Genomic DNA, 14,924 nt, shown 5'->3' on the forward strand with positions numbered 1-14,924 from the left:
ACAGATAGAAGATACACATTTATGGGAGCCCAGTAACTGACAATTTCTCACGCGTTGCTATATATGTATATCATATTTTGACAAACATCTGATAAACCAGGATAAAAGATTGTACTGCTGCTGTTATCTGTAGTTTACACAGTTCCATGCAGTCAGATTAATGATTTGTACTATAGATTTTTGGACTCGTTATGTTGATGGGTGGATGTATAATAGGTTGAAAAATTACAGCAGAAACATGAGCTATGAAGAGTTGGCTTACAACAGGAGTTTAGAGGACATCCCACAGGGCATTGAATGGAGAAATCAATTAACTGGACAAGTTATACAATCTACTCCAGTTGCTGTTTTCCTGTGATCATTGATGTTTGCAGTATTCTCTCTTCTCCTGCCCCCTCCTCTTTCCATTAACCTAAACATGTTAAAAATTGCTCTTCAGATAGTTTATTCTGAGGGTGATTGGACTGTATATGCACATCCATAACCCCCTAAATTATAAGGGTTGGCATAAAGATAAGCTTGATTATTGTAGATTATAATTTCTGTAGATATACAGCCAACAATACACAGGTGATTTTGGCAGGGTTATCAGTTGTATGAGCCACATGATTAGTAATGGTCGCTGGACATTGTGTCCACTAACTAATCCGTTTTGGCAAACTGTAGACAGCCTGTGCAAATGCCAATCATGTCAAAGTCAGGTTTGAAAGGTTCATTTGATGCTATTGGGTAGAATTTAGGAATATCTGACTTTTCTGACCAGGTAAACAGAGGTACCTGTTAACTCTTTGAACAGAATGTTTATAAATCCATCTTATTTCAGACATGCCTCCAGAATTCCTTTCCTAGGACACCTCCAATAGTTCCCTTCACTTTATTGCCCCTTACCTCTACTCCCCCCACCCTCTGATAATCCACTGTTCTTATTTTTTATTTTTTTCAAAAAAGAAACAATTTACAGAAAGGAAAACATTAGCATAGTAATACTATTATGAACACGTGGTTATATTCTACTCTGTTTAATCTTTCTGATGTATCACTAAAAACGTTGTCAACTGTTCAGATTTCCCTTTCACATAAAGAATTAAAAAGAGGGTCTGTTCGCCCAAAAATAATACTTCATATACAGATGGTGTCTGCTGTGAAAATGAAAGAGATAGATTAGGTGTATTCTCATTATGGCTGTGCATTATGTACAGGTCACAGAGCACTGTGAACTTACCATCATAGACCCTGAGAGACACAAACTATTCTACTGTTCAATGCTCCAGCATCTAGAAACTAAACTATATCAGAAGTACTTACATACCTGAGACACTGTGAAGAGAGGATTCGTATCCAGTATTTATACATCCCTACTTTACACACTATACAAGACCCCGACACCTTTAACAGTAGAGTATCTTGGACTACAGATTAAGGTGAGATCAGTGGAGAACAATGGGAAATGGCTTTGGAATCTGTTTCCCTTATTTTTCTGTCAACTTCTCAAACTCACCCAGCTGTTTATACTCCACCGGGTTTATAGAACCCCAGATAAGCTGTTCTGGAGGAGTAGGAAAGATACCCCTATATGCCCTAAAGGTAGTTTGCATAGAAGAGATTTCATCCATATGATCTGGAGATGCCCCAAATTTTCAACATACTGGTCTAAGGTTTAGATGTTCAGGTTCCCATACCTATGGATCCCTTGGGCTTCATGTACACAAGCCTACCTTGACCGACGGCCACAGGAAAACGCAAATCACAACAAAAACGTGGTACTGCGGTTGCTGCATTTTCCTGCGGAATTGCGTCAAAACATTCCTATCCTGAACACAATTCTTCTGCATTCAGGAGAGGGAACTTTAACCTCACCTAAATGTGGCAACTCCTAAACTCATGAAGCCTAAAGCTGCCTATACACGCATAGGTTTTTGTTCGAGAATTTTAGTTTCAAGAATATTCGTTTGATTTATTAATCGTTTGTGGGGTCAAATCGATGTTAGTTTTCGACCGCAGTGACGTGAAAATTCAAAGGGGCAGGAAACAAAACTTTTCTCGACCAAACAAATTTTTGTCCAGTGTATGTGGTTATCGTACAGAAATTACATTCATTTTAACCTCAAATGTTAAAAGCAAAAGACAATTTTTGAATGACATTAGTTCATTCACAGAATGTTCAATGAATTTTCGTATAACTTTTTGTACGAATATTCTCGTCCGAAAATCTACACGCGTGTGGCCAGCTTTAGACTTCATATACACGAGCAGCTCCTAAACTCGAGTTTAGGAGCTTTTGGCATTTTTTTTTTACCAAAGCTCCTAATCTCAACTCCATAAAAGCCTACGTGTCCATGTACATTAGCAGAGTTTAGGAGCTGCCGCGTTTAAGTGAGGTTAAACATCCCTCTCCTGAACGCAAAAGAATCGCGTTCAGGATAGGAATGTTTTGACCTCGCAAAACGTGGCAAAAATGTGGTACCACGATTTGCGTTTTCCCGTGGCCGGTGGTCAGGGTAGGCTCATGTACATGAAGCCTTAGTGTGCTTATTGCGTGCACTAGATGCTGAATTGTATCAATGTGGAGTTCATATCATGATTTCCCAACTGTTGTATTGCATGTCATCCACCTCTCCAATTGCAAAACAATAGATAAACTATGTTAATTCCCTTCTTCTATGAGAGCAGCTTACCATCACCGTGATGCTCTTCATAAGTTTGGCGCGATATGACAGGGATGGCTAGACACTCCAGGCTTAGCTCCACCACAGTTAGTCATGGATAGGCTTCTTCAAGTTTAAGGACTAAAGGTTTCTGCTAGGGCATACTGAAGCCACTGTACCCACCTGTTCTATATTGGTATGGTCATTACATTTAATTGCACGATAGCGTGATATTTCTTTACTCTTTTTTGTATCAGCTATGTGTTTATTGCGCACAAAGGTGTATACATCTCATCACTTTTACTATCCTGTGTCCTTAAAAAAAGAAGTATGGGATCTCTAGGTAATCATACTTACCTATGTGGATGCAGCATCAGTCCCCCACCGACTCTAAGGGCGAGAACTCAGCGATCACATGACCTCTGCTCACTGAGTTCTCATAGCCACTCTAAGCAGAGAGCAATGACTGTCAGTCACTGCTGTCTACTGTGCCAAAAGAGCTTTGGCTTTACTTCTCATTTAAGTATATTGCACTTTTTCACTCAGACATTAATAAAGATAAAGAATTTAGTTTAAAAAAAAAAGAGCTTACGTAAAAAATTTATTAAAGGCTGAGCCCACTGAAGACATTTCAGTCATGGGTAGATTTTGACAAGCGGAAACACAATGAATCTCTCTGCTGGAGTTCCCACCTATAATCCCTCCACCTTGCCTTGATCCTTGATCATTAAGAAGGTATGCAAGGGAGTCTCATTGAAACCTCTCTTTTCATTGTATTGTTATTAGCAGCAGGTTTTAAGTACGTCATTTGCCACCATTTAAGCTAGGGAGTCTTGTGACTCCTCTCAACAATCTCTTTCCCTACAATAATTTTGCCCAAATGTAACAGAGGAGTGCAAAAAAGTCTATAAACCTTGTGTTGTGGTGCAGCCTCTTCAAACTGTGCTGTCCCAGGCATAGACAATAAATTACCAGTAGTAAATACAGCCCCATCCACATCATCTAAAGCTATCAATGTCCCCTGCTTGTGCTCAGTAGTAGCTTTCGTAAAAATACCCACATTTCACAGCAGTGTCAGAAATGGCTCAGCTTACAGTGCTGGATAGCCAACAATAGAACAAGCTATATGTGGATGTAGCCACTCAAACAATATAGTGAAGATTATACTTACTCCTCCTAGCCTGAACCTGACATGAACTCCAGCTGCAGCATCGATCAGTTCTGCCTGCCAAAAGAATGACGACAATGATGTTACAGCCTGATAATGCCTCGCATCTTGATCTAGGCAATCTAAGGGGCTCCAGCAATTGTGAATCTATGGAAGACAGCTTTCCATACAAACCTGTTTTACACAATAACAGCTACAATCTAAAGCACATTCTCTCTGTAGGGTCAGGGTGTGGAGGACACAATAAACAGGATAGAAAACCTTTTCCAGTCCCACTTGGTGTTTCCCAGATATACCAGTGCCTGAGCCGCCATCCTGCAGCTTGGTTATATTAGCCCGTATTCACTACACTGAGTTTAACTCGAATCTTGGCAAAGTCAAGCCTGCACATTTTTGCTGTTCCTTTATGAGGTGGTCAAATCTTGCCTAAATGTCTGACCACCTTTTTCATGTCTGTGGACCACCTGCTGGAGGTATGTACACCTCTAAAGTGAAACTCGAAAGAAAAATTCTGTGCGCAGAATGATCGTTCAGTTTTCGTATAGTGTGTACACAGCTTTTGACATCCAATTCAGACTTTGCAAATGAAAAGTTCCGAAGGGACAATCTCCAAAATGTTTCTTATACGTCAACTAGAATGAATACCATCCTTGGGTTCGACTTGCTGTGAAACATAGAGGAAAAAAGACGATCGTTCACCTGATTTTCTTATAGCGTGTACCCAACTTAAGTGTCTGCACTTCTTACCAGCAGTAGTGTACCCTTCTACCCCCCAGTAAGTGTCTAACTGCTCAGTTGACAGCACCATCTGCTGTCTATGACAACAGAAGACACCTCTGGCTGGCCAACTTTGGGGGAAAAGATTGGAAAAAAAAATGAAAAACATTTTGGGTCACTCAATTAAAGTGTTACTAAACCCAGGACCCTGCATCAGCAATTACAGCAGTCTTGTGGTTTCTATCAGTATCCAACAGAGCACATGTTAAAGTTTGTAGGAGTTTTCTTTCTGCTCTAGGAGGATGTAGAACCCCTAACCTTTGGACAGTGCTGATTGGCCCTGTGCTGACCACATACTCTCCCAAGGAAAAAAAAAACCTCTCTAGCAATACACACTAAACTGAGCATTTGCAGAGTGTCTCCACACAAAATGTCTTATCAGGAGATAAGAGGGAGACACTGGAAGAAGGGGAGGATCAGAGAAGTTGGGATCAAACAACATTTTTAAACAATGCAGAGGATTAACCCTTTAGGTTCCAAAGTGAGTATAACAAGCATGTTTAATGCATATACAGACTGATTTTACTTTTGTTGGTTTAGTAACACTTAAACTTTCTCTGACAAAGATTGGGATTGAATTAATACAATCATGCCCCCAAACTGCTTAATAAATCCCAGTATACAGCCCTGGCCCAAAGTTTTGAGAATGACACAAATATTAAATTTTCACAGGTCCAGGGGAGTTTCCTGGCCATGGACCCAAAATGTTGATGTTTTGTTCCCCAAGCTACCTAGTTATCACTTTTGCCTTATGGTAAAGCATTTTTCCTCAACAAACTGTTCTTGGATGGTTGGGAGAAGTTTCTCTTGGAGGATGTTTTTGTACCATTCTACATTCATGGCTGTGTTCTTAGGCAAAATTGTGCGTAAGCCCACTGTCTTGGCTGAGAAGCAACCCCACACATGCATGGTCCAGGATGCTTTACTGTTGGCATGACACAGGACTGGTGGTAGTGCTCTCCTTTTCTTCTCCAGACAAGGTTTTTTCAGGATGCCCCAAACAATCAGAAAGGGGATTCATCAGAGAAAATGACTTTACCCCAGTCCTCAGCAGTCCTATCCCTGTACCTATTGCAGAATACCAGTTTGTCGTCTGTCCCTGATGTTTTTCCTGGGGAGAAGTGGCTTCTTTGCTTCCCGTCTTGACACCAGACCATCCTCCAAATGTCTTCACCTCATTGTGTGTGCAGATGCACTCACACCTGCCTGCTATCATTCCTGAGCAAGGTCTGCACTGTTGGTGCCCCGATCCCGCAGCTGAATCAACTTTAGGAGACAGTCCTGACACTTGCTGGACTTTTTTGGGAACCCTGACAATTGAACAATTGTCGTCAACAACTGAATCTCTCTCCTTGAAGTTCTTGATTATCCAATAAATGGTTGATTTAGTTGCAATCTTAGCAGCAATATCCTTGCCTGTGAATCCCTTTTTGTGCAAAGCAATGATGACTGCACGTTTCCTTGCAGGTAAATTAATATTTGTGTCATTCTCAAAACTTTTGGCCAGGGCTGTTTCTAAACTGATAGTATCAGCAATAGGAAAAAGGGATCAACAAAAAAGCAAGTTCTTAATGTACTTACCTCTCTAGGATTTATACATTTAAGCAAAAGCTTTGGGTCTCCTTGTGCTTTAAAATTGATGAGATTTTTGAGATACCTAAAAACATTCATGTCCTGAAAAAGAGAAGGGCACGTGAAATGCAGACGAGCTTTTGGAAAGGAAAAAAAATAAGAGGACCATAGATAGCCCTATCAGTGCACAATATAAAAACTAATAGGCTCAAAACAGCTGCAAGACAAGTGATTCTATATTTTAGCCCATATGTGTGCTATAAACTATAGTAGCTAAATACTGTATGCTAATACCGTAGATGCACTTTTTTCCCCCAAAAAAGGGGGAAAATGTCAGTGTGTCTTATGGAGCGGCCAAATTGGTATTTCCACCGCCGCCGTGTCAGAATACCGGGCCAGCCGCTCAGCTCTGCAGCAGGACCTTACCTGTTCCTCGGTCCAGCGCTGCGCAGTCTTCCCGTGCCGGCTTCTTTAGTGTGGGCACCTGGCTGACAGCCGAGTGCCCAGTGCGCATGCGCGAGAAGTGCTGCGCTTTGTGAATGGTACGGCATCTTCTGGGACACGACAGATCCCAGAAGACGCCGTACCAATCACAAAGCGCAGCACTTCTCGCGCATGTGCACTGGGCACCCGGCTGTCAGCCAGGTGCCCACACTAAAGGAAGGACAACTCCGTGAGAGTGGGTACCTGTCAAATTCAGGTACCCACTCCCCCTTCCCCCCCAAAGGTCAGCAGTCATCTCCTGTACTGTCCGCAGTCTCTGGTCATCTCCTGTACTGTGTCCGCAGTCTCTGGTCATCTGTACTGTCCGCAGTCTCTTGGTCATCTCCTGTACTGTGTCCGCAGTCTCTTCGTCATCTCCTGTACTGTGTCCGCAGTCTCTTCGTCATCTCCTGTACTGTGTCCGCAGTCTCTTCGTCATCTCCTGTACTGTCCGCAGTCTCTGGTCATCTCCTGTACTGTGTCCGCAGTCTCTGGTCATCTGTACTGTGTCCGCAGTCTCTGGCCATCCCCTGTACTGTGTCCGCAGTCTCTGGCCATCCCCTGTACTGTGTCCGCAGTCTCTGGCCATCCCCTGTACTGTGTCCGCAGTCTCTGGCCATCTCCTGTACTGTGTCCGCAGTCTCTGGCCATCTCCTGTACTGTGTCCGCAGTCTCTTGGTCATCCCCTGTACTGTCCGCAGTCTCTTGGTCATCTCCTGTACTGTGTCCGCAGTCTCTTGGTCATCTCCTGTACTGTGTCCGCAGTCTCTTGGTCATCTCCTGTACTGTGTCCGCAGTCTCTTGGTCATCCCCTGTACTGTCCGCAGTCTCTTGGTCATCTCCTGTACTGTGTCCGCAGTCTCTGGTCATCTCCTGTACTGTGTCCGCAGTCTCTGGCCATCCCCTGTACTGTGTCCGCAGTCTCTGGCCATCTCCTGTACTGTGTCCGCAGTCTCTGGCCATCTCCTGTACTGTGTCCGCAGTCTCTTGGTCATCCCCTGTACTGTCCGCAGTCTCTTGGTCATCTCCTGTACTGTGTCCGCAGTCTCTGGTCATCTCCTGTACTGTGTCCGCAGTCTCTGGTCATCTCCTGTACTGTGTCCGCAGTCTCTGGTCATCTCCTGTACTGTGTCCGCAGTCTCTGGTCATCTCCTGTACTGTGTCCGCAGTCTCTGGTCATCTCCTGTACTGCGTCCGCAGTCTCTGGTCATCTCCTGTACTGCGTCCGCAGTCTCTTGGTCATCTTCTGTCCTGCATCCGCAGTCTCTTGGTCATCTCCTGTCCTGCGTCCGCAGTCTCTTGGTCATCTCCTGTACTGCGTCCGCAGTCTCTTGGTCATCTCCTGTACTGCGTCCGCAGTCTCTTGGTCATCTCCGCAGTCTCTTGGTATGTATGCAGTCTCTGGTCATCTCCTGTACTATGTATGCAGTCTCTGGTCATCTCCTGTACTATATATGCAGTCTCTGGTCATCTCCTGTACTGTGTCCGCAGTCTCTTGGTCATCCCCTGTACTGTCCGCAGTCTCTTGGTCATCTCCTGTACTGTGTCCGCAGTCTCTTGGTCATCTCCTGTACTGTGTCCGCAGTCTCTTGGTCATCTCCTGTACTGTGTCCGCAGTCTCTGGTCATCTCCTGTACTGTGTCCGCAGTCTCTGGTCATCTCCTGTACTGTGTCCGCAGTCTCTTGGTCATCCCCTGTACTGTCCGCAGTCTCTTGGTCATCTCTTGTACTGCGTCTGCAGTCTCTTGGTCATCTCCTGTACTGCGTCCGCAGTCTCTTGGTCATCTCCTGTACTGCGTCCGCAGTCTCTTGGTCATCCCCTATACTGTCTGCAGTCTCTTGGTCATCTCCTGTACTGCGTCTGCAGTCTCTGGTCATCTCCTGTACTGCATCCGCAGTCTCTTGGTCATCTCCTGTACTGCGTCCGCAGTCTCTTGGTCATCTCCTGTACTGCGTCCGCAGTCTCTTGGTCATCTCCTGTACTGCGTCCGCAGTCTCTTGGTCATCTCCTGTACTGCGTCCGCAGTCTCTTGGTATGTATGCAGTCTCTGGTCATCTCCTGTACTATGTATGCAGTCTCTGGTCATCTCCTGTACTATATATGCAGTCTCTGGTCATCTCCTGTACTGTGTCCGCAGTCTCTTGGTCATCTCCTGTACTGTCCGCAGTCTCTTGGTCATCTCCTGTACTGTGTCCGCAGTCTCTTGGTCATCTCCTGTACTGTATCCGCAGTCTCTGGTCATCTCCTGTACTGTGTCCGCAGTCTCTGGTCATCTCCTGTACTGTGTCCGCAGTCTCTTGGTCATCCCCTGTACTGTCCGCAGTCTCTTGGTCATCTCCTGTACTGCGTCTGCAGTCTCTGGTCATCTCCTGTACTGCGTCTGCAGTCTCTGGTCATCTCCTGTACTGCATCCGCAGTCTCTTGGTCATCTCCTGTACTGCGTCCACAGTCTCTTGGTCATCTCCTGTACTGCGTCCGCAGTCTCTTGGTCATCCCCTATACTGTCTGCAGTCTCTTGGTCATCTCCTGTACTGCGTCCGCAGTCTCTGGTCATCTCCTGTACTGCGTCCGCAGTCTCTTGGTCATCTCCTGTACTGCGTCCGCAGTCTCTTAGTCATCCCCTATACTGTCTGCAGTCTCTTGTCATCTCCTGTACTGTGTCCGCAGTCTCTTGGTCATCTCCTGTACTGTGTCCGCAGTCTCTTGGTCATCTCCTGTACTGTGTCCGCAGTCTCTTGGTCATCTCCTGTACTGTGTCCGCAGTCTCTTGGTCATCTCCTGTACTGTGTCCGCAGTCTCTTGGTCATCTCCTGTACTATATATGCAGTCTCTGGTCATCTCCTGTACTGCGTCCGCAGTCTCTGGTCATCTCCTGTACTGTGTCCGCAGTCTGGTCATCTCCTGTACTGTGTCCGCAGTCTGGTCATCTCCTGTACTGTGTCCGCAGTCTCTAGTCCGCAGTCTCTGGTCATCTCCTGTACTGTGTCCGCAGTCTCTGGTCATCTCCTGTACTGTGTCCGCAGTCTCTGGTCATCTCCTGTACTGTGTCCGCAGTCTCTGGTCATCTCCTGTACTGTGTCCGCAGTCTCTGGTCATCTCCTGTACTGTGTCCGCAGTCTCTGGTCATCTCCTGTACTGTGTCCGCAGTCTCTTGGTCATCCCCTGTACTGTCCGCAGTCTCTTGGTCATCTCTTGTACTGCGTCTGCAGTCTCTGGTCATCTCCTGTACTGCGTCCGCAGTCTCTTGGTCATCCCCTATACTGTCTGCAGTCTCTTGGTCATCTCCTGTACTGCGTCTGCAGTCTCTGGTCATCTCCTGTACTGCATCCGCAGTCTCTTGGTCATCTCCTGTACTGCGTCCGCAGTCTCTTGGTCATCTCCTGTACTGCGTCCGCAGTCTCTTGGTCATCTCCTGTACTGCGTCCGCAGTCTCTTGGTCATCTCCTGTACTGCGTCCGCAGTCTCTTGGTATGTATGCAGTCTCTGGTCATCTCCTGTACTATGTATGCAGTCTCTGGTCATCTCCTGTACTATATATGCAGTCTCTGGTCATCTCCTGTACTGTGTCCGCAGTCTCTTGGTCATCTCCTGTACTGTCCGCAGTCTCTTGGTCATCTCCTGTACTGTGTCCGCAGTCTCTTGGTCATCTCCTGTACTGTATCCGCAGTCTCTGGTCATCTCCTGTACTGTGTCCGCAGTCTCTGGTCATCTCCTGTACTGTGTCCGCAGTCTCTTGGTCATCCCCTGTACTGTCCGCAGTCTCTTGGTCATCTCCTGTACTGCGTCTGCAGTCTCTGGTCATCTCCTGTACTGCGTCTGCAGTCTCTGGTCATCTCCTGTACTGCATCCGCAGTCTCTTGGTCATCTCCTGTACTGCGTCCACAGTCTCTTGGTCATCTCCTGTACTGCGTCCGCAGTCTCTTGGTCATCCCCTATACTGTCTGCAGTCTCTTGGTCATCTCCTGTACTGCGTCCGCAGTCTCTGGTCATCTCCTGTACTGCGTCCGCAGTCTCTTGGTCATCTCCTGTACTGCGTCCGCAGTCTCTTGGTCATCTCCTGTACTGCGTCCGCAGTCTCTTAGTCATCCCCTATACTGTCTGCAGTCTCTTGTCATCTCCTGTACTGTGTCCGCAGTCTCTTGGTCATCTCCTGTACTGTGTCCGCAGTCTCTTGGTCATCTCCTGTACTGTGTCCGCAGTCTCTTGGTCATCTCCTGTACTGTGTCCGCAGTCTCTTGGTCATCTCCTGTACTGTGTCCGCAGTCTCTTGGTCATCTCCTGTACTATATATGCAGTCTCTGGTCATCTCCTGTACTGCGTCCGCAGTCTCTGGTCATCTCCTGTACTGTGTCCGCAGTCTGGTCATCTCCTGTACTGTGTCCGCAGTCTGGTCATCTCCTGTACTGTGTCCGCAGTCTCTAGTCCGCAGTCTCTGGTCATCTCCTGTACTGTGTCCGCAGTCTCTGGTCATCTCCTGTACTGTGTCCGCAGTCTCTGGTCATCTCCTGTACTGTGTCCGCAGTCTCTGGTCATCTCCTGTACTGTGTCCGCAGTCTCTGGTCATCTCCTGTACTGTGTCCGCAGTCTCTGGTCATCTCCTGTACTGTGTCTGCAGTCTCTGGTCATCTTCTGTACTGTGTCTGCAGTCTCTGGTCATCTCCTGTACTGTGTCTGCAGTCTCTGGTCATCTCCTGTACTGTGTCTGCAGTCCATTGGTTCAGAATATTTTTTTTCTTGTTTTCTGCCTCTAAAACCTAGGTGCGTCTTATGGTAAGGTGCGTCTTATGGAGCAAAAAATACGGTACATGGTTTTCCATACCATAAAGGAAGTGTTTGCATGATTCCATCTGCTTCCGCTGCTCTTAAATGTAATTTACAATTTGCAATGACACATGTAAATAACTATTGCTCTAACCACTTAACCTCCGGAAGATTTATCCCCCTTCCTGACCAGGCCATTTTTTGTGATATGGCGCTGCATTATTTTACCTGACAATTGCGCGGTCATGCAATGCTGTACATAAATGAAATGTATATAATTTTTTTCCCCACAAATAGAGTTTTCTTTTGGTGGTATTTGATCACCTCTGGGTTCTTTCTTTTTTGCACAATAAAACAAGAATAGACTGAAATTTTGGGGAAAAAAACAAATATATTTTTTACTTTCGGCTATAGAACATATCCAAAAAAATTAAGAAAATCAAACAGCTTCAGAAATATAGGCCAAAATGAATTCTGCTACATATTTTTGGTAAAAAAATCCCAACAGCCGTACATTGATTGGTTTGCGCAAAAGTTATTGCGTCTACAAACTATGGTTTTTATGCTGGAATTTTAATTTGAGCTTTTTTTTTTACTAGCAATGGAGGTGATCAGCGACTTATAGCAGGACTGCAATATTGCAGCAGACAATCGGACACTAACTGGCACTTTGTGGGAACCAGTGACACTAAATACAGTGATCAGTGCTAAAAATATGCAGACACTGTACTAATGACTAATGTACGAATGGCAGGGAAGGGGTTAAACATCTAGGGTGATGGAGTAAACGGTGTGCCTCGCTATGTGTAGTGTTTACTGTGTGTGCTGTTTTCACCAGGTATTGTGCTGGATTCTATTCTCTGCTTGCAGGGAAAGAAAATCAAGCACATTGCCGCTGACAGGACACAGCTCTGCCTTGTTTACAGGTTCCTCTCCAGCAAGGAGAAGAGTGAACAGCACATTAGTAACATCACCAAATCTCATTCAAAATCTGGTGAGACTATAAATCAGGCAGCAGTGCCTAAGATCGGGGATCAGCAACCAGTAGATCGTGGCCAGGTGACTTGTAGATCGTGATCTGGGCTTGCTTACCTACCATCTCAGAGCATCAGAGTGCAATGAAGAGGGACTACGTGTAAAGCTAGAACTGTGGTAGGGAGCAAGAGCCGCATAAGCTGATGCCTCCTCTGTAGTGCTGGTTCCTGTCCAATGGGGAGTGATACCAATTGCACTCCTCCTATTATCCCAGCTAGCCATCTCCAGAGCGGTGCCAGCAGCAGGAAAGAGATGTTCAGGTCAGTGTGAAGCAATACACTGGCATAATAGAAAGGGACTGCTTTCACACTGCAGCACCCACCAAAAGCAACAGGGGATTTGATTCCTGTTGCGGCATGTGTACACAGCAGCTAAAAGGCGTAGAGATTGGGGGCAGTAAAACCGCGACTCAACCGCAGGATTTCACCCCCCCAACTTTACGTGTGAATGAGTCCTAAATGTGCCATTGCCGAATGCTAATAAGGATTCATTCACAGGTGTTGCTGCTCTTCTGAAAAGCAATCCCAGTGTGTTTGACCACCTGATATAAAGTCCCGATTCCCGTGGGTGCAATTGCGACATACTAGTATGGCAATTAGAGGTTTAAGTCAGGTGTGAGGAGGCAACACTAGGCCCGATGATCTTTGACTCCTCCAATGTTGTACAGGTAGATCTCTACTTCCTCAGGGTTGCCTACCCCTGCCTTAGATGATCTCACACTGCAGATGTACAATTATGAGGCTCAAAGCATGAGAGTGCCTAGGTGCAGGAAGTGCACTGCCATTTTTCAAGATGAACTTAGGCCATAAAGTACATTTTTTATTTGTGGTTGTAGGTCCATTTGTATAACTAAGAAAAAGAGGAAAAAAATCAAATCATTTTTTCCTGCAGTTACACCTACAATCACAGAAAGTGTGATCAGACCAGGTACAAGTAGTGAACGTTTTAATAGAGTATCAGATTTTTTTTTTTTTACTGCTTGTTTCACAATATGCTGTATATTCCTATCTTCCCCTTTTACCTGAAGTTCTGCACATAAGCTGCACAATATACTGGAGCATAAGGACTCATAGCAGGTGTTCTTAGTATCAGCTATTGGCTTTTGGGAGAGTCTTGCATTCCTGGGCAAACATGCCCCAATGCAGCTGTGGCTGTGTATTAATATGCCATAAAAGAAAAATTCAATACAACTGTTTTGAACAACAGATGCTATAAACACAGATATAAGGACAAACGTATAAATCATATTTTATGAATGTATTAACATAGCTCTATATAAATTACTATGCTTACACAAACACCTGTAATATGTATGACATGTGGCCTTGGTATTTTATTATAGAAAAACCATTTATGTTTTATTAGATGTTAACAAGACTTCCTCATACAGTGTCCTGAACACCATCATTATTGTACACAGCTGATGTGACAAACAGAGCTCACTGAGGTCATTATCCACATAATAAAACAAATTTGTCTCCAATACTTACTAGAATCCTGCGGAACGCCCTCTGGACTACGCGAGCGGCTTTATCCTGCTCCACATTGTACAGCTCGGGACAACTTGTCGCTGAACCACTCATGTCTTCCATCATGATTTGTTCACCGCTGAAACATATTTGTTTTATTTATTTATTGCAGGTGCTTATATAGCAGAGCTTTACAAATTATATATATACATACACATACAATAATAGAGTGACTCTAACCTAAAGTGGTTGTAAAGCTTAGATTTTTTTATTAAAATAAACATGTTATGCTTACCTGCTCTGTGCAATGGTATTGTACAGAGTGGTCCCAAACCAGCGCTCTCTTCCCCTCCTTCTATATGCCACCATAGCATAGTTGCCAACATTTCAAAAAATTTCCAGGGAGACTTAGTGCACTAGGCCCCCATCTATTCACAGTCAACCTCTGTTGGTAACCCCCCCCACCCAATGTGAAGTAGTGTCTGTACTCCCCTATTGATGGCCTTGACAACTGGTAACCTGTAGTATTTGCAGACTGAGTCAGAGGGTGGCCTGGAGTATTGGCAGAATGGATGATGAGCTGTAACACTGTCCAACTATACTGGAGAATGAATTGCAGTATAAATGGACCAAATTAGAGGAGTATCTGTTGTATCAGCAGATACTGGTGGGTGACTTGTAGCAAAGTGCCCCTATTAGAGTACCCGGTAAATCAGAAACCCCAGAGTACCCCAATAAATCAGTTCCCCATCAGTGTGTTCCCACATATAAGTAGCCTCCATCAGAATATCCCCTTAGATCAGTTATCCCAATAAAGGCAACCCTTTTACATCTGGTGTCCCCATCAGAGTGCCACCTTATATCAGGTGCCCCCATCAAAGTACCTCTTTAAATCCAGAACCACACTCAGTATACCTTCATGTATCATTTGCCCCCATCAGCATGCACCCATATATCAATTTTCCTATAAGAACACTCTCGTACACCTGTTGCCCCAGAGATCAGCTGCCCTC

The 14,924-nt window shown here is 45.1% G+C and overlaps 1 protein-coding gene and 1 long non-coding RNA gene across 4 annotated transcripts in view; one reads left to right on the forward strand and one right to left on the reverse strand.

Annotated features, from left to right (window-relative positions):
• LOC149470213 (uncharacterized) overlaps nt 1–14,924 on the forward strand; it is a 179,264-nt gene that overhangs the window by 105,426 nt on the left and 58,914 nt on the right. The gene's annotated exons all lie outside the window — the stretch shown is intronic.
• CUNH11orf65 (chromosome unknown C11orf65 homolog) overlaps nt 1–14,924 on the reverse strand; it is a 54,844-nt gene that overhangs the window by 28,372 nt on the left and 11,548 nt on the right. For all 3 annotated transcript variants that reach the window (XM_089666055.1, XM_089666046.1, XM_089666038.1), the window contains exons 2-4: nt 13,933–14,050; nt 6,172–6,264; nt 3,817–3,870 (exon numbers count right to left, since the gene is read on the reverse strand). In XM_089666055.1, the coding sequence (XP_089522181.1) occupies nt 3,817–3,870; nt 6,172–6,264; nt 13,933–14,037 (252 nt within the window). In that variant the 5' untranslated portion in view covers nt 14,038–14,050. The remainder of the gene's footprint in view (nt 1–3,816; nt 3,871–6,171; nt 6,265–13,932; nt 14,051–14,924) is intronic.

The sequence above is a fragment of the Staurois parvus genome, unplaced genomic scaffold (assembly GCF_062004578.1).
Source record: "Staurois parvus isolate SC_StPar_1 unplaced genomic scaffold, SC_StPar_1.0 ptg000050l, whole genome shotgun sequence".
NCBI lineage: Eukaryota > Metazoa > Chordata > Amphibia > Anura > Ranidae > Staurois > Staurois parvus.